General features: G+C 43.3%; 1 protein-coding gene across 1 annotated transcript in view; it reads right to left on the reverse strand.

Annotated features, from left to right (window-relative positions):
* The window catches only part of TRAK2 (trafficking kinesin protein 2), a gene marked incomplete in the record, with an annotated part of 1,082,163 nt that overhangs the window by 540,637 nt on the left and 521,197 nt on the right, over positions 1 to 20,329 (reverse strand). The window contains 1 exon segment of the mRNA XM_044060504.1: positions 11,865 to 11,995. Within this exon segment, the coding sequence (XP_043916439.1) occupies positions 11,865 to 11,995 (131 nt within the window).

Here is a 20,329-nt window from a genome sequence, read left to right on the forward strand (position 1 = left end):
ACTAGAAAAAGAGTTTTCCAAGACAGAAATTTCAAGCTACATTGGGTGGTCCCCTGTCATAAATAAACTCTACAACAGAAGGAGGAAACTGATGCAGAATAAGGTGAAGTCCCAAAACTGGAAAAATTCCCTTATCAGCCGCAACAAAAAGTTGAGATACCACATCAAATCCTCTAAAACTAGCTATAAAAACAGAATTGCAGCAGATAGTAAAGATAACCACAAGGCCTTCTATAGTTATGTAAAGAATCTCCACGGCAATACCCAGATTTGCTCTGAGTTATGCACAATGGTACCTCCTATATGGAGCCAACAGATACTGCCAATATACTGGCGGACAGATTCAGTGCCAACTTTACTCCTCTCTCCCCCACCAAAGGACCAATCATAATACCAGTAGACTGCCAGGCACCCAGTATTACTGCTGCACAGGTTAAAACAGCACTGTCCAAGGCCAAGAATACAGCTTCTATGGGACCTGACAATATCCCTGGCTGTGTTCTACATGAACTACAGAGTGAACTGGCACCTCACCTGTGTGCCTTGTTCAATCACAGCCTCACCTCAGGCTTTGTCCCTACCGAATGGCACGTTGCTAGTCATCCCTCTCCACAAAGGAGGAGCGTGACTACAGACCCTGGGAACTATCGCCCCATTAGCCTGATGAGTCTGATATGCAAAGCTATGGAACGCATCATCATGGACCAAATAAACAAGGCTATAGGGAATCTCCAAACTCTGGATCCCACACAGTTTGGTTTTGTGAAGGGTAGATCATGCCTGCTCAACCTAGTTGACTTCTTTGAGTCAGTCACCAGAGCTGTGGATGAAGGCAAGGTGGCTCATACAGCCTACCTTGATCTGGCCAAGGCCTTTGACACCATTCCCCACTCAGGAATCATAGAAAAACTCACTAAGCTAGGCATCAATCCCTATATCACTAGGTGGGTTGCAAAGTGGCACACAGACAGAACCCACAGTGTGAAAGTAGCCGACTCCAAGTCAGACTGCCGACCTACCACGAGTTGAGTCCCACAGGATTCGGGTCCTCTCCTGTTTGGTATCTACTTCTCTGAAGTCCAGGCCAACACGAAGGGACTCTGGCTGACAAAGTTCGCAGACGATTGCAAATTGGGAGCTATTATTAACTCCCCAAGTGATGTTGACATCCCACAGAAAGGCCTCAGTGAGACCAATGACTGGAATCAGAACCATGGCCTTAACCTCACTGCCAAAAAATGTGTCGTCATCCCCTTTGGGAAAAACCTGGTTCCCATGAATTACCACATCAATGGTAGTCCACCGAACACAGAAGGGAGTTATAAGAGATCTGGGAACACAGGTTGACAGCAACCTCTCTTTTGACCACCACATTGCCACTGGGTCAGAAAGTCCTTCTATGTGGCACATCTCATTACTAAGGGCTTTGCATCCAGGAAGAAAGAGGTCATTGTCTCCCTCTACTCTTTCTCTCATTAGCCCAATCATAGAGTACAATGCCCCATCTGACATGTACCTCACTACACACCTGCAACAACTGGAGAGGTTGCAAAAGTACCTCACAAAGAGGATCTTAGTCCTTAAACACTTGCCCTACATGGACAGACTAAAAAAAAACTCCAACTATTCTCTGTCTCATATCACCTACTTAGAGGCGATCTCTGCTTGACTTACAAATCCATGTCTGACCCAACTCTGTTAGAAATGCTACATCTAAAGAAATGCCAATCCTCAACACCACGTGCTCCAGAGACCTCAACCTTATTATTACAATCAACAGAACAAGCTGGAGGGACAGTTTCATAACCCAGAGACTGCCCTGTGCTATGGAATAGACAGACTTCCCATACATGTCAAACAGAGCACCTTCACTGGCCCTCTTCAACAGAAATCTTGATGAGTGGATAGGAAATACAAAATTCACCCCGGGGCACTGGGAACTAAGGTCGGGTGGCACGATGCTAAGGTAAATCGTATGGGCTAGGCTTGTAAAGGCTCCAGGGCCATTAGCCGAGTACACACCTATGACGCAGGTTCAAATGGGGAAAAGATTATGCGGGACAACACAATTTAGATTCCATGGTGGAAGGGGTGGTTTTATGGCTGGTCTTAGCAAATTCTTGCTGCTCAGAAAAGCCATTGGAGGATTCTCATGTGTAATCCAGCTAGAGGAATCATACTGATTGCTTCTGCCCTAGTCCCCATTACCTTCAGGACTGTCCTTGCTTGAACCCTAGTCTTGAAGAGGAGGTCCTGGATTTGAAGGCGAAGAGTCTGCACCCTGTCTAGAGGACGTCTAACATTGTTTTTGTATTTACCACTGCGCCTATAAAGACGATATGTTGTCATGGCAATAAGGCAGACTTTTCGTAGTTTATTGAAATCCCTAGCTGGGCACATAATTTCAGTATAGTGTCTCTTGTCTGAATGAGTAGGTGCATGATGGTGGCGGTGAGGAGCCAGTCATCTAGATATGGAAACACCTGGAATCCTAGACATCTCAGGTGAGCCATAACTACTGCCATGCAGTGGGTGAACATTCTGGGGGCTGTAGTGAGGCCAAACGGCAGAGCTGAAAACTGAAAATGACTGGCTCCCAGCCAAAAGCGCAGATGACTCCTGGATGGCCTGTTCAATTTTATGTGGTAGTACGCATCCTGGAGGTCTACAGAGCACTCTGATTCTCCTTCGATAAAAATAGAAGTATTGACTGCAGCATGACCATCCGGAACTTCGTCTTTTTCAGCGATTTGTTTAGTTTGCTGAGATCCAATATGGGTCTCCAGTCCCCTGTCTTCTTTGGAACTAAAACAAACCGTGAGTAAGTTCCAGATCCTATCTGGAATGCGGGGGACTGACTGGATGACTCTTTTTTAAGCAACTTTTGAACTTCTACGGTTGCCTGTTCCCTGTGATTGGGTGGAACGTCTGGGATTTTCTTCATCTTTGAAGGTGGCATTGAACAGCCTCTGGATATGACACTTTGGACCCGCTTGTCTTTTCTCTCTAGCCAGGCTTGTGGGTACAAAGATAAGTGACCCCCCGACTGCCTCCAAAGACGGGCAGGTGGACCTCCTTCCAGAAGCGCTGGTAGGGCCTGCCGAAGAAAGATTCTTGGTCGCCCTGGTTTTGTGGACACCCCCCCCCCCATGTGACCTATTACCTTCTCTCCTTCCCCTGGAGGAAGGTTCCCCTGTGTGTCTTGAAAGGCTCTCTGGGATTTTTGGAAAGTACAGTTGTGTACACTTACCATAAATGTAGATGTTCGAGTGTATTCACTGTTGCAGTCATCACATTTGGGTTATCCCTGCCAGGGTAGCCCTCAGTCGGCCCGAATACCAGAGGCTTAGTATTTCTGCATCAGCTGCTGTCACTCCCGGATGGACATCAGGTCGTCAGTGGTATAAAAACAGGCAGCCAATGCCATTTCATAGTTTTTCTTGCCCTGTCAGGAGCCTCCAATAAGGAGCTAGGTTATGGTGGAAGAACACCACCAGTAGAAAGTAAATAACAAAAATTCCTTGCAAAGAGAGAGAGAGAAAGAGAGAGACAAGGGGGGGGGGTGGAGGGAAGAAAACCAGGGCTGCAACAGTGAATACACTCAAACATCTACATTTATGGTAAGTGTACACAACTGTACTATGTTCATCGTGTTTCACTGTTGCAGTCATCACATTTGGGTTGATTCCAAAAGCTGAAGGAAAGGGTGGAGGGCAGTCAAGAAGAAAGGGGGCTGGCTAGGATGCCCTGCAAGACTGCAGTCGCAAAGCATGCCCTGGATTTGGAGAAGATAGGCAGGTGGTAATGCTTGGTGAAGGTATGAATAGAAGTCCATGTTGCAACCTCCAGGATGTCCCTGGTGGGGACACCTCTGAGAAAAGCTGAGAGGTGGAGGTTGCTCTGGTGGAATGTGTCCTGACCCCCTTGGGGGAGGTTTTCCATGCTGTTTGTAGCAGAAATTGATGCAATGTGCTATCCATTTGGAAACTGTTTGTTTGGATATGGCCTTGCCCTCTGCTCCTGCAGCGAAGCTGACTAGCAATTGATCAGTTTTTCTAAAAGATTTAGTCCTGTCTAGGCAGAATCTGAGCTGTCTGTGCACATCTAGAGAGTGCAGAATCCTTTCCCCTTGTTTTGTGGGTTAGGGAAAAAGGTGGGCAAATGAATGGATTGGTTGAGAGCCACACTGGACACCACTTTTGGCATGAAGGATGGATTAGTCCTGAGGGAGACCGTGTCAGCATGGAAAACGATGAATGGCTCTACAGCCATAACTGCTTGCAACTCTGATACTCTTCTATCTGAAGTGACGGCCAGAAGCAAGGCTGTCTTCCAAGAGAGAAATTTTTACTCTTCTGAAGCTGCAGGTTCAAATGGGGGCAGGGTGAGCTTTTCCAACACAAAGTTTAGGTCCCAAGCTGGCATAGGAGCTCTTCTGGGTGGCCTCAAGTTGTTAGCCCCTCTTAGGAGCTGTTTGATGAGAGGGTGCGAGAAAAGAGGTGGCTCTGTGCTGAAATGAGCAGAGATGGCAGAGACATGAATTTTAGCAGATGAGAAGGATAGAACGTTGTTTGTGTAGGTCTGCCAGGTAATCCAGGATGAGAGGTAGGGTGGGCTGTGCTGTTCCGGCTCCCTTAGCCTGGATCCAGGTGCAAAACCTTTTCCACTTGTCAGCATAAGACTTTCTAGTGCTGTGGCGTTTGGCCTCACATATAACATCTAGAACTTGTTTGCTTAGACTGGCAGTTGAGGAGAGGTCAGGGAATAAGCCAGGCTGCCAGATTGAGGGTCTGCAATTAGGGATGCATGAATTCTCCATTCCTCTGGGTCAGGAGTGTTGGGATCTGAGGTAGGTGCCATGGTGGCAGGGGTGACAGGCTGTGCAGCAGTGGGTACCAGTGCTGCCGTGGCCAGTCTGGGGCAATCAGGATTGTCCTTGGATTTTCCTCCCTTATTTTGAGCAGTACCCTTGAAACGAGTGGTAGAGGGGGAAATGCATAGACTGAGAGGTTTACCCACTGGAAAGAAAGAGAATCCACTTTCCAAGCCTTGCTGTGAGGTTCCCTGGTGCAGAATTTGCTGAGCTGATGACTGGAGTGTTAGGCAAATAGGTCTATCTTCAGGGTGCCCCATTTCTGAGTTACAAGGGTGAAGTTTCTTTGGTCTAGCTGCCACTCTTGTGGGTCTAGCAGGTTTCTGCTTAGGTTGTCTGTCAGACAGTTTAGAGAGCCTGGCAGGAACTGTGCTAACAGGTATAGCTGCATGGCTGCGGCCGTGTGCCAAAGGGTCACGGCAAGCCTGCACAGAGGATAAGAGTGAGTTCCTCCCTGCTTGTTGATGTACCACATCACTGTGGTGTTGTCTGTTTTGATCAACAGAGGCCCCGGGGTCTGAAAGCTGTCAGGGCGTGCTGAACAGCCAACATCTCTTTTTGGTTGCTGTGCAGATGTATTTGATTTGGGCTCCATTGGCCCTGAATGTACCTGTCATCTAGGTGTGCACCCCAGGCATAGTCTGATGCATCTGTGGTGAGGGTCTGGGTGGCGTGGGGGTAGTGAGAAGGAAAGTCCCTTGTTGTGGCAGCATGCTGCTGCCCACCAAAGAAAATCTTTCCTTAGACAAGGAATCATTGGTATGATGGTTTCCAGGTCTTGAGACTGTTGACACCAAAGGCTTTTTAGGTACCATTGCAGTTTCCTCATATGCAGTCTGGCACATGGAATGAGTAGAATGCAAGAATTCTTGAACCCTAGAGCTTGCACGATTTTCCTTGCGGATAACTGGATCCTGGTGGCTAGCTGAGAAAAGTAGGTTGTCAGGTAGGTTTGTTTTTCTGGTGCAAGGAATGCCATCTGGGATGCTGTGTCCAGGCTTGCTCCCAGGAATACAATTCTTGGTGGGGGTACTAGTTTTGATTTCTTTTCGTTGACAGTATACCCCCAGGGAGGTCAGTAGGTCCTTTACAAAGGTCAGGTGCTTTGTCAGCTTTTCCTGATTGTCTGCCTGAATCAGGCAGTCATCTAAGTATGGGTAAATTTGAATATTTCTTTGCTTGCAAAAAGCAATTGCGGAAGTCAGACATTTTGTGAAAACTTTGGGAGCAATGCATAAGCCAAAGGGAAGTACAGAGAACTGAAAGTGCAGTGATCCTGCTCTAAAACGTAGGTATTTCCTGCACGATTCCCTGATTGGGATGTGTAGGTAGGCCTCTTTTAGGTCTAGGGTGGCTAATCAAGCATCTTTGGAAAGCACAAGAAAAAGCTGCTAGGGGGTGAGCATTTTGAATTTTGGTATCACCAGAAAGGTGTTTAGAATGGATATGTCGAGGATGGGGTGCCATCTGCCCTCTTTCCTGGGTACCAGGAAGAGTCTGGTGTAGAAACCTTGGCCTGTCTGTTCTGCAGGAACATTCTTTATTGCCCTCATAGAGAGGAGGGAAAGAACTTGCTTTTTGGCCTCTGCCCACTGGTTTGGGGGAAGATCTGGGAACCCCTTTTGGGGTTGGCAAAGTGTGAAAATAAAATTTGTTTCCCTGGGACACTATGTTGAGGACCCAGTAGTCATTGGTAATGGTGGCCCAGTTACTTGCGTGGAAGGAGAGTTTTCCTCCTAGGGGCAAGTGCAGGTGGGCAGAAGGAGGGGGTGTAAGTGTAAAGTCATTGAGAGCTCTTACCATAAGGGCGTGACTTTGCACTCCTTGGTTTTGAAGAGGAGGAACACCATTGCTTAGATCTCTGCATTCCCTGGGGCTGTCTGGGGGGGCCTGCTTCCTCTGGGGGGGGGGGGGAGAAGGAAAGGACCTGTGCTTGGAGGGGCAATGCCTACTGAACCTCAGTGGCTGGACCTGTAAGAAGTCTAACTGTCTGCATAGATTTAGCTTCTTCCATCTTTTTTAGGACCTCTTCTGCCTTGGTGCCAAATAAGTTGTCTTTGTGCAAGGGTGCGTCCAATAGTTTGGATTTGACATGGTCTGGCAAGGTCTGTTCTTTAAGCAAAGCATGTCTTCTAAGTACAGAACCAGTAACTGCCCCCCTGTAAGATGCTTCTAGGGCATCAAAACCACATTGTAAGGTGTGCTTAGTTACTTGACTTGCCGAATGCAATAACTCTTGTAACATTATTTTCTGCAGAAGCAGGGAAAGAAGATATTTACTGTTTGAGGAGTTCCATGGTATGTTGCTGATATTTCAGCATATGGAACTGACGGTTTAATGCTCTAATAGCAAGAGGTGTATACTTTTTACCCCATCAATCAAATGCTTGGGTGGGATTCTTAGCTGAAGTTGCTTTGATTCCTTTAGGTCCTTGAGAGATGACCTCGGGGTCAGCAGTAAGATTTTTGAAAAGAAATTTGTGAGTGTCAGGGACTCTACAGTACCTGTCAGGTTTCCTGGGAGCAGGAGGGAGGGTGTGTCAAGGGTCAGACTGGATTCCATAAAAACATCATCCACAACAACCAGGACAGGAGAAATGGCCAGCCGTCTGTGCTGTGGAAGATCTAAGAATTTCGAGTCTCTTTTTTGACAGAGGATAGTCCCGACATTCCCATTAGAAATGCTCCCTTAAAGTATGTATGTATGGTTTCCCCAAAGGAAAAGTCCTCGGTGGAGAGGCTGAAGGGATGGATTCCTCTGCATCAGAATCCTCATAAGCAGAGAGGGGTTGCATATCTTCATATTCAGATGCATCAGAGTCATCGGACTCCTGTTCAGATAAAACTACTGGAGGAAAAGTCTCTTTCTTTTGGAAGGGGTAGCCTGGCTTCCCCTGCTAAGCATTATAAGGTCTCCCGTCATTTTAAGCATTTGAGACTGAGGCAAAGAAGCAGGGGCCTGAGCTTGGGTCATTGTTTTTTTGGGTGTGGTTCCTACCCTGGGCCTTAGAAACTCTGTCGTTTTCGAAAGAACTGTAGACGCGAAAGAAGGCGGTCTGTGTCGAGTACCGGTAGTGCAAAGTACTTCCGAGGAAGCCGGTGCCTACTCAGCGGCTCCGGACCCATCCAAGGTAGAGACATCTGCAGGATCCTTACTTGAAGAAGAGTCTCGTGGCATACCGGACTCCGAAAGGGTCTCTGTAGCAGCCTGCAAATCAACAGAAGCGGGCATCAGGGGCTGCGAAAGCGCCTCACTGAGGACCGGAGAACTGATGACAAGCTTAAAGGAAGTATCGTCAGCAGTTTTGGACCTGTGTGGTCTGTCTCTGTCTTTATCCTTATGTTTTTTCGGAAGATTGGTTGTCTGATGGCTTACTGAAGCCATATCGGAAGTTGAGGACTGAAAGCGAAAATATCTAGCTACAATAAGGGCCCGACGACATATACTTCTGGCGTTGAACAAAGCAAAAAAGTGACAGCGGGGAACGTCATGGTCTGGGCCTAAACAAGTGATGCAGTAAGAATAAAAGTCTCAGTGTAGTATTTGCTTTTCACAGGCAAGACAATTGTTAACTCTTTCTGACATCGGTTAAAGCAAGAAAAAAGGATCCCCAACGGGGTACTTAGCTTTAGAAGACTTCAACTTCAATTCGGAAATGAAAAACTCAGGTAGCGGGCGACTGGTACTCATGCAAACTGCTTCTACTTCGGGCTCCTTGGCAAGAAAAACTGATGTAATGGCGTTGGCTGCCTGTTTTTATATCACTGATGACCTGACGTCCATCCTGGAGCGACAGCAACCGATGCAGAAACACTAAGCCCCTGGTATTAGGGCTGGCTGAGGGATACCCTGACAGGGATAACCCAAATGTGATGACTGCAACAGTGAAACACGAACATCCACATTTGGGATAGTGTCTAGAAGGTGTGGAAAAACGGACTCCTACGACAGAGAGAGTTCTTTCCTTCTTGTTCACAGTAGATAAGAGTTTTCTTGACTTTAGGCCTGAACAAAGACGAGCCATCAAACGGGGTATTGACAAAGGATGACTTGAAAGGTTCTACAAAGTTACACAAGTGCATCCAGGAATGTCGTCTAAGGGCAATTTTGGAACCCGCTAACCTGCTCACTCCATTGACTGCATAAGAAATGAGCCTCATGGATGGGTTAACCACTGAATTGAGGAAGGCAAGCTGAGAAGATACCTTATCTACTACCCCCATAGCTACTGTATCCTGGATCGCATCTCCAAGCTCTTTTAGATCTCTCTGCAATCTGGTGAAATGTGTAAGGTAATTCAGTGACCAGATGGTGAAGGCCACTGAGAACATGCGTTTTCCGTACTTGTCCATGGTACGCGACTATTTATTCGAGGGATGGACAGATGTGGAAGTCTCTGACAACTCCTTTTTTGTGGTCGCCACTACCATAGCATCCACAGGTAGTCCTTTAGTCAAAAATGTTTTTGTCATCTGGTGAGGTAATAAATTTGTTGGTCCTCCTAGGGACAGGCTCCACTGTGTCCGGAGACTCCCACGCTTTTTGACAAACTAACTCCAACAGCTCGAAAGGTGGACACACCCAGGTGGTTGAAGGTCAGGACCCAAAAGCCTTCAGGTACATGGACTCATCAGAAGGGGTAATGGGGTTCCAGCCGCCTCTCTGTTTAAGGATCTCTAAGATGTCTGCAAAAGAGACATCTTCAGTGGGCGACCATGGGGACCCTTTTAACTCCTCGAGGTCCCGTGTCTGATGTGACTGACTCATCCGGGGAGTCAATATGCTTCCTCTTACATAATTTCTTTCGAGGGACGTCTTCGGTGGTGCACTCTGGACAAGTTTCGGAAGAAAGGGTCACACCCAATGGGGTGCCCTGAGGCTTAGGGTCTCTATGCTTTTGTGGAATCGCCTGTGCAGAGATAGATACTGGTGATTTTGGGGGTGGAATGCTCAGATCCGACAGTGAGGATGTCCTTGGTGACAAAGCTTTCCTCATGGCTGCAAAGGCCCCCCCCCCATGGTCCGAGGGAGCTCCCGATTCCGAGGAACTGAAGGATCCTCCCGGCACCACGAGGGTTGGCTCTGAAGCTGAGGTAGGAGCTGAGCTCACCTGAGCCGAAGCCCCAAGATGCAAGTTCGGAACCGAAAGAATTTTGGTTCGACTGTCCTCCCCAGACCCGACCGAAGAATGTCTCCCCCTAGACACCTCAGACAGCAATGAGGTAGTCAGAGTGGTCGGAACTGCAGAGGCTGTAATGGGTCTTTGTTCCGATGGTTCCACCACTGCAAGATCCATGCATTCCTGCTCTGAGACCACTGCTGGGGTCGGAGGAGGAATTGAAGTCAAGGGAATGGTTCCAGTCGGCTCCGACAGATGTTTGGCCAATGCCGGTGTCCTGAGCATTCTCTGCACCACACGATCCACATCATAATCCAACAGGCTTCTAGAGGATCAACGGGATGGCGCAGACACAGTAGACTGTACTAGGGGTGACCTGAGCATCGGAAAGACTGGCTGCGGAACAGGGGACCAGGTCCGAACTTGAACTCCCCTCAGATCAGACACAGATGGATCCGAGGTAGTAGGTCTGTCATGGTCAGATTTTTGTGTTTCTGTCGGAGACATCCTAGGTAATTTAGTGGATGGCTCCGATGTGCTTGATGAAGTAGAAGACCTCTTTGAAGTTTTGTCATGAGAAGAGGAAGATTTAGAAGGACTTTGAAACTTTTCTAAGGTTTCTTGAAATGAAGATTTTATCAAAACCTTCAATATTAATCTGTTTTTCCTCTCATGGAGGAATCTGGAGCTGAAGGAGTGACAAACAGAACAGGACTCTTGTAAATGAACCTACCCCAGACAATAGACACACACTGTATGCCCGTCAGTTATAGACATCTTTTGGGAACATTTAGGGGATTTTTTAAAATCTAAAGGCTTCTGCTCTTTCTGCTACTTAGACTTTTGCACACACACACAAAGAAAGGCTAACCCTCTAATTTAAACACTCACAATAATAAAGCAATTTCAACGGTAACAAACTAAACTTACTACTCTATAAGTTACCGTAAATCCAAAAAACTAACAACTAGTACTAATCTAAACCACACATGATAATGCTATGTCTAAATATAGGTAATTCGAAGGCACTCTAGAATAAGGTAATTAAAAACCTATTTAAATACTAACTAAGCTAAATTCAATGCAAAACAAGTTATGCTAATACAGGATATGGTATATAAAGCCCTAATAAAACGACGGCCTAAAAACACACACCACTAACTACAAGAAAGTACAAGAAAAGCTTAAATACACTCTCTAACAATGAGCAGATTAAGGAAATATGTAACACTACCAAAGATTAAATATCTATAGCAATTAAATGTAGAAAAAATAGTAAGTAAATATGAATCACTTAGCCAGAGCTAGTTATACGACCCAATCTGTTTCAGCGGCAAACAAGATCTGAGGAAGACATTAGGGCATCATGGGATATGGATGGAGCCACAAACTAGTTTGAAACCTCGAGCTTTAGTAAGTGGCCAAGTCAGAACTGAGGATAGGTTCCGAACCCATCAGTACAGAATGAAGACGATATAGGACAACTTCACATCAATCCTCTCCACAACTTCAGCCAACATGTGCAGACAAACCCATTGCCAACCAAACAGAATCGCTGAAATGGACTGGATGTTACTTCTATTACAGAGGTCACTGCACAATTTTATGGGTAAGCTGCTCCACAATGAACTCTAGATAAATGCATCAGAAGATCTAAAGAACCACCTGATCTGCCAATGTGATTTGTACACAGAGTAATGTACGTTCTTTGAAAGAGCTACTACTGCAGCCACACAGAAAGATGCCAAACTATGTACAATCAGAGGCAGTTCAAAGGCTGGGAAGTAGAATCCTAGCAATGTTCTAAGAACTTCTTGGCAAAAATTCACACTTAAGTAATAAATCTTGGTGCCATTTGATTTACTGCTCACCTCTTTGACTTTGTGTTGTAAATCAACTATCTGTGAGAGCAAGATGGAAATTTCTTCTTGAAGCTGCATAATTTCTTCTCCTTTCCTGGAAAGTTCTTCTGTGAGAAAAGTAATCTGTGCATTTGACTCCCCTGAAAAAAACACGGAATTACTCACAATCAGAAATGCACCAAAAAGGATCTATTGTACTTAGATCACACAGATGGTTATACAGGATGCAAAATATTAAATACATTATTAATAAGCCCCCATGAGTACTAGAATCAAGTACCAGAATTTAAGCCATTAACCTTCATTTACATCTACAAAAACTCACTAATGTCAGACAACAGATGACCATGCAATGCGGAACCTGAAATTCAGTCTGTGATATTAGCAGCCTAGATTCAAGAATAAACCTGCTACGTGGAGCACTGCAGAAATGGAAAAGAGATGGAGCTCAGGCATACTGCTTCCTCTTATGAACTGGAAAACAGACTGTATTGCAGTAGGTGGTATCGGCCAGAAAATAGGAGACTAAGACAAAAAGCACTGAAATAAAAGGGTGGAAGAGCACAACATGTAGACACATGCATTATCTTTAATGTACAGCTCATTCCCAGCAATGGAAAGAAAAACAGCGAACAGGATTCCTGCAAGCCATGAAAGTGAACCATCACTGATAATTCATCCTTCACTAACTTGTCTGATTGGGGTATATATATGTACACAGCATCTCATCCCCAAATGGGGACATATGAATAGCCAAATACCGGGGAATGTTACGAAAAACAGAAAAAAGAAAAAATAACAAACCTGCAGCACCTACATGCATAGTGTACAGAAACAGTGAAAAACAAAAATGTTTAAAACGCACAGAATTGGTATTTACTTTAATTTATCCTCTATGAAACTGCAATTTAATTCTGACACTTCCTGAATGACGATAACTTTTTGAATACTTTGCATATAAACTGAATTCAACAAATACAAATTATTTCACTCATCCTTTATCAAAGCTCTCTCTACATTTCACATTTTTCCAAACTTCATGTATTCTATTTGTTCTTCTTACATACTCTCAAGTAACATTCTTTTCCTAATATTCCTCTCCACATTGCCTAAAACCTTTACATCTCATTAAACTACACTGCACTTCTGTACATTTCAACATTTGGTTTGAAACTATACACTGAAATGCTACAAATCTTTTGCATTCTATCTTTTCTAAACCTTTCAAATCTCCTAATTCTGCAATGAAACTATATAAATCCACATACTCAGACAGCATTATAAATACATGCTAACTCATCCATTTATACTATTTACCTTTCCATACAGTTGACAGTATATTTTTCAACTTTACCATATTATCATATGGCTAATCAACCATCCATTTCAATGTGCGCTTTCATTATGTTTTTGTAATTGTTGGAGCTTTCCCCAGGCCTCCCTTGAAAAGCTGTTTCAATCCCAGTCAGATTTTCCCAGTAAACTAAAAGCAATTAAAAAATAAATAACCGTAACATCAAGACACAGTATATGGATCATCTCCTATGATGAGAAATTGTTCTGAAAGTTCAACATGGTGGGATCTCAGTGACATTTATGAGGCTTTAACTACAGTAAAATAATAAACCATTGCTTTAGCCATGCTTAGCATTTTTAAAACATAACGTCTTTGAAAGGAAACCATAAACATTCCCATACCAACAAAATAATACTGCTGAAATGAGACCATGGGTTGCAGTTTCTTAAAAAGGGGACAATTAGAGTTCATACAAATAAATACTGCCTAAATTATGACCGTTTCAGCTTTCAATGTTTCAGGGTGCCTCCCACGTGCCCTAACTTTGGGGGGGGGGAGGCACATGAAATGAGCAGTCTGGGCACCAAAGGCTTCAGGAATTTTTTAACTCAATGAGGCTACAGCTCAGAAAGGAAAAATGCCTGGAAAGGAAACTCCATTATAAAACATATGTAACTAAACACACATGGGTATATACACATCCACACCTTGGCAATACATCAAAAACAAAATGAGGAAGACAGAGGGAGTGAAAAGCTACATCAGTAGTGATCTATTAGAACATTTAATGTTACGGTAACTTTACTTACAAAACTGTACTATGTTTAGCATTAGATTACCATTGTTAAGGAACACACAGGGTGGAGGAAGAAATTCAAGAATCCGAGAGACCCTAGAGAATGGTCATAACACAGCTTGTTCTGAACCTGGAAAAGAAATCCAGTTTGTAATGCTTTGTAAAAGCCAAGGGCAGTTACCACAGGTTTCCACACACACTGTATTTACTCACACAAGACATGGTTTGTTTGACACAGAGGGACAAGTTGCTGCCTCTAGAATATTTCTCGAGGCCACTGCCTCTCCAAAAAGCCAAATAAGAAGCCAAAGCCTTGGCAGAATGAGCCCTAACCCTGCTCAGAAGGGATTTGTTATGGTTAGAATAGAAGAAACCACGAAACAAAGATCTGTGGAAACTGACTGCTCTGACACCAGTTGCCCTTTCTTATTATTTTCATATTAAACAACTAAATAAATAGACCTCCTGAAAAATTTAGTTCTGTCCAAGTAATATCCGAGTTGCCCATGGACATCCAGTGTATGCAAGATTTTTCTTTCCAGAAGCGAAAATCAAGCAAGAAAGGGAGATTAATAGATAGGCTCAAAGTAAACATTGAAACCACTTTAAGTATAACAGGATTTGTTCTCAAAAACCTTGCCCTTGTGGAAAATGAGGTATGGGTGGGCTCACCATAACAGCCTACAAATCAAGATACTCTTCTTGCAGAAGACAGAAGTTTTAAGTAACACAGTTTTCCAAGTTAAGAATCTCAAATTAACCTGATAAGCTGGTTCAAAAAGGTAGAACCGTAGAAGTGCTAGCTTTTTGAACATAAAGTTAAGATCTCAAAGAGGAGCCACCAGTTTTCTAGGAAAACAAATATGTAAAAGTCCATTCAAAAACTGCTTGACTTAACAGGTAAAAAGGGGTGGGGGATCTAAGGCAAACAAGCAGTCCGAAATATGAATCCTGACAGAACAATAAATAACAGAAGAGTAGCTGGTTCAGTTAGTGTGCTGTGCTTTGAACCAGCAACCCACCCCCTCTGCTCTTCAAGTGAAGTGGAATAATAAAAAAAAAAAAAAAAAAAAAAAAAGGCACTGCACTGTAATAAGCCATTAAGTGGCCAGCTTATTACAATTAGATGTACACCTCAGCAAAAAAAAAAAAAAAGGTTCCGTCTACTGGCAAACCAACCAGATGGCCAGATGTATGATTCATCCGCCACCCCCACCCCCAGCCATTCAGGTCCCGTTTCTGTGCCCTGCCCCGAACACTCCATTTAATATTTTATTTAAAGGGGGGGAAAGGCATTTTTGTCTTTTAAACTGTAGCAAACAATTGCTACAGTTTATACCTTGCCTCCAAGAAGCACTAAAGTGCTCACATTTCAGTTTACATTTTTTTTTTTTAATTTTTAACTGTAGCAAACTTGTTTTCTACAATGTAGCAAACAGTTGCTACAGTTTAGACCACACACAGAACACTACAGCACTCAGGTTTGACCACAAATGCAATACAGGCTTTTAAGAGCTGGTATTGCATTAAAGAGCAATAAATATTATGGCCCCCCAAAACTTTGTGCCCAGGGCTGTTGTCCTTCTCGCCCTGCCCTGTCTATGGTACTGGTAAGAAAGGACAGAGGGCAATGGCTCACTCAAATATTCTAGAATCAGTGGCATTCATTCCTTAAGAGCGCCATGGCTCTTAGTAAGGTACCACCTAAAAAATATTTTCCACTTGTACATACATAATTTCCTAGTACAAGTTTTTTAGATTTCTTTAGTACTTGCTGATGGATATTAAAACTTTGTCATCCAAGCAGTCAAATGAAGTGTTTTCAGGTTGAGGGCATATCAAATGAACCCTGTCCTGTGTGAGCAAATTCAGTCTGTGTGGTAGCCTGTGATAACTGCCCTTGGCCATTTTCAAAAGAAGGGAGAAAGTACAGTTGTGCAAGATATCACCATAACGGTAGATGTCCTTTTCTTCACTATTGCAGTATTCTTTACAATAGGGATCCCTTGAAAATCTTTTTGTATTCAAACATATAAACTGACTGATGACTTTAAGGTACTCCATGCAAGGTCCATGTTCGTGCAGCTCAACAGAACTCTCTCATTGTGCCAAAGGCATAGGCTTAGGTCTGCTATGCTTCATCCAGACCTGAAAACTGACAAAAAATCTGTTTCAGGATAGAAATACAGTCAGGGTCTTTGTTTCCTGAACTTCAGTACTGTGCTTGCGCACAGCAGCATGTCCAAACTGATGACGGAGTTTCTTTAAATGTTCTGCTACTCTTCCCTGATCTTATTTATTCTCTTACTGACTCTCCTTAAGGTCCTTCTGAAGAAGGTTGACAGGAATATCCAGAGTTGGTGCTTTGCTGTTTTTCATGTCCAGGACTTTACCTGATTAGTTTATGAACATCTTACTACCCGAACTACTACTCTTTCAACATTGCACTTAACCTGTCCTATTTGTGTTATTATTTCACTCTCTTGGTGGAACGCATTACTTTTCAATTTCCAAACTTCAGCTTTCTACAACTAGATGCATCAGTTTTTAGCAGGTTTTCTATCTCACTCCAACTCAGTCTACTGATACTGCTTGTCTAATCATTTCTTCTCTGGAAACTGTGCTCAGGCATGGAGAAATCAATCACAGCTAACCCAAAAGATTCTATTACAAAAATCCCTCTTTGGCAGATAAAGTTATACTGCATTCTTACATTTGTCTTTTCCATAATTATTTTAACTTGTTCATTTCTGTTTGGGAAGTGTTTAGCCTGGTGACAAGTGCTCTAACATACAGCACATTTGGGTCTCTTCCCATACTTTGTCAAGTGACGTTATACCTGGTAATGGCAGTGTCAATACTCTCTTCTGTCTGACCAACTTACTACTATGCTTCTGCACTATGAAATATGTGTACTTGTGACATTTAATAGCTATTACAGTAACTGACACCTTTTCTCCAAAAATGTTCTTTAGACTGGATGTCACTGAGGCAAAAGTAAGTTTAGAGCATGTCCAGCCCCCCCCCCCCCCCCAGCAATCTATCCCTCAGTTTAGGTCTGTATCTTCCCCAATGGGATTGGGTTATCTCACACAAATGGGTACTGAGAGTCTTGCCACAGGGGTACAGATGGCAGTGGATGTCTCTCCCTACTTTTCAGGGGATTCCTCCTCATCCTGTAACCAAGCATCTCCGTTTACTCCAATTTTGGATCACATTTTGTTTCAGTGGGTCATAGAAATGGTACCCTCAGATCAGACCAGATAAGCCAAGGTTTTTATTCAGGAATGTTGCTGGTGTCAAAGAAAGAGGAAACTGGGAGAACAGTTCTAGACCTTTCCTTTTTCAGCCCCTATATCAATGTCCCAAATTTCAAAATGCTATTCCTCCAAACCTTGTTACCTCTCACCCCTCCCTTCAGTTTCATGGTAATATTAGATTTAAAGTATGCTTACCATCACACTCCTATTAGCAAGAAATTCAGATTTTTTTTTTTTAATCTGGCTCTCACTGCAAGTTCTCTGTCTTATCTTTGGTCTGTCTACTGCACTACTGCACCAAGGGTATTTACAAGGTGTAATTGTTTACAGCAGACATCAAGGAATATACATTTTTCCATACTTGAACAACTGTCTTATTTGCAGACTCTCTTTCTCCAGTTGTCAGGACTTTCTGAGATGTATCATGAAATTCCTCAGTCTAGGGTTTTATCTGATCTTACAGAAATCTTGTCTCATCCCAGCTCACAGATTTTTTTTCTGTGATATCTTCTAGATATGCCCTTAGGGAGGGCTTTTCTTCTTAAGGACAAAGTAGAACTGTGCAGAGATTTCCTGATGATTCCTAAGCAGTCTCTGACATTGTCAGGGAATTTCTCAGTTTCTGGGTTTCATGGCTTTTGTGATTATTATGAATCCCTTGGCCAGACTTCGCTTGAGGAAAATGTTATTAGTACCTCATGTTAGTCTAGTCTCAGCATCATCACTATTTATCTTTTCAGATTCCAGTGCCGAAACTTCTCAGAAGAGAGTTATACTGTGGTGGGTGAACCAGTTGTCTCTCAATCCTAGTATCCCCTTTTCCACTCTGACTTCATCTCAATCTGTCACAACAGATGACACAGACTCCGTTGGGGATGGCTATGTTAAAAAGGGGTGAAAGTGCAAAGAGGACAGACAAAAACACAAATGTCAAGATGTTGGCGGTAATCAATGCTTTACAGTCTTTAAATCATCTTTTAAATCATCTGTGCTCTCCAGGACATCTGCAAGTAATCACAGACAACACCACGCTGATGTGGTACATAAGCAAACAGGAAGTACCATGTCTTAATACCCTTCACAGACTGACTTATCATGGTAGCCTGGGAGGTAGCAACGCAGCTCAGTTTGACTCAAAGACTTTAAACATTCTGTTAGAGCAAAACATACTAGACAATCTGAGCAGGATTAGGACAGACCCTCACAAATGAAAACTGCACTAGGGGAGGTGGTCTTCCAGGAACTGATCTGTGGAGAAAACCTCAAATAAATCTGTTTGCCTCCTTTCAAAACAGAAAGTTGCAGGAATTCTGTTCCAGGATCCCTTGGAAACTGGCTTGGAAGACACATGCCTTCTTGGACAGTAATATTCCTCTATGTGACTTGTTGATGTGCAGTAAATCCATCAGTAATGTATGTATGTCAGACACAGGTCACCTATTAGCAGTCTGCAACCTTCAGATTATAGTGAAAAGGCTTTGAGTTGGACCACGTAGGACACAGAACTGTTTACGTTTGGCACCGAAAGTAAAATATGCAACAGGTTTCAAGATGTCACCATAATCAGCTACATCCTTTCTGAGACAGCAGGAGCAAGGATTACATCTAATCAGAAACCAAGCTTGGAGCTGGAGACTGCCTCCACCCTAAACAATAACTTTCTATTGCAGGGGACCTCAACACTAGGAGTTAAGCTCTTCTGGTACTACATAGCTACCAAAGGGAATTAATTCTGTCCCAAAAGTCTAAGTTAGTGTGTGTGTGCTACCTTGCTTTGGAATAACCGAAATTGAGAATTCACAGCATGAATTTTTTTCTGCAGCTAAAATATTATACTGGTACTGCTTTCTTGACTTTCACTAGTTCTGCAAATAGCTTTGCAGATGAAGTTACAGAGACAGCTGAACTTTTGGGAATGCCTTCTCCAAGAAACAGTCAATAGTTAGCAACATGGTCTTTAACAAAATATATGGGAAACAGAAGAAATGCACAGTTAAAAAGGTCTCTCCACTAAAGGAAAAATGACATTCATTACAGATCAGCTGAAGAAGACAGAATAGAGCCGCATTTTCTCATTTTGCTGTTTGTTCTGCAACTACTCAAAGATCCTACCATCTGTATTATCTACATGACTTCTGACACCCACAGACAAAACTGTATGCCGATACAGAAAGTCTGAAGACATTTCTTCCTCTAATATGAGAAGTACCACACAATGTTCACATGATGTGCCACCATCTCTTCTCTAAGCTGGACTTCTTTTCTGCTGCAGAAACTGGTTATTGAGCCTGTTACCTCAAGGAGGACTGTCCAATGACATCAATAAAGATTCAAGATGAAGATGAACCTTTACAACCTGATGGGCATAAAGAATCATCCTCACACTCGAAGCAGATACCCAGTCTTGATCCAGATATTTAAACTTGGGATTGTGAATTCACAGAAGTGGACTCATCACCATTCTAGAGGAGAATTCATTCAGCAAACTGTCCTTTAACCATCATGCAAGGAAACACTTTTTCATCACACATATTATATCTAAAGGTTTAGTGTCTAGGTCTGGAGATGTGATCATTCCACTATACTCGGATTTCATCAGGTCGATCATTGAAAGTAAAACCCCATTCAGTATTTACCTGTACAAACACTTGTCAACTGCAGCAACCTCAACAATTTCTCACAAAAAAATATGGAGACCATCTCAAAGCCTTGTCCCTCTTCTTAGTATCACACAAACTATTAAGAGGCAACCTCTACCTCATATATAGAACCTCAACAGACCTTATCCTATTAGACCTATTACAAAATGAAAGTAGAATGGTAGTGTGAACACCCAGTCAAAGGATCGCTACTTCCTTTCTAACATAACAGAACATGTTTTAGGGACAGTTATGTATAAAAAAGAACACCTCTTGTATGGACTAATTTTCCATTCCACACAAACCAATCAAATGTGATTTAGAAGCATGGATGGGAAGCCATAAATTCAGTCTTGGTTTACACTTTAGCACCTATGTCTCTCATGGACAGAGGCAATTAGTAATGTTCTAACATATCCTAGCCCTGCTACCCCGTTATTCATATGTAAAATATAAGGGCTAAAAACTACCATGGGAAAGGA

This window comes from Protopterus annectens, chromosome 2.part0 (assembly GCF_019279795.1).
Source record: "Protopterus annectens isolate FY-2018-M chromosome 2.part0, PAN1.0, whole genome shotgun sequence".
NCBI classification, from domain to species: domain Eukaryota; kingdom Metazoa; phylum Chordata; order Ceratodontiformes; family Protopteridae; genus Protopterus; species Protopterus annectens.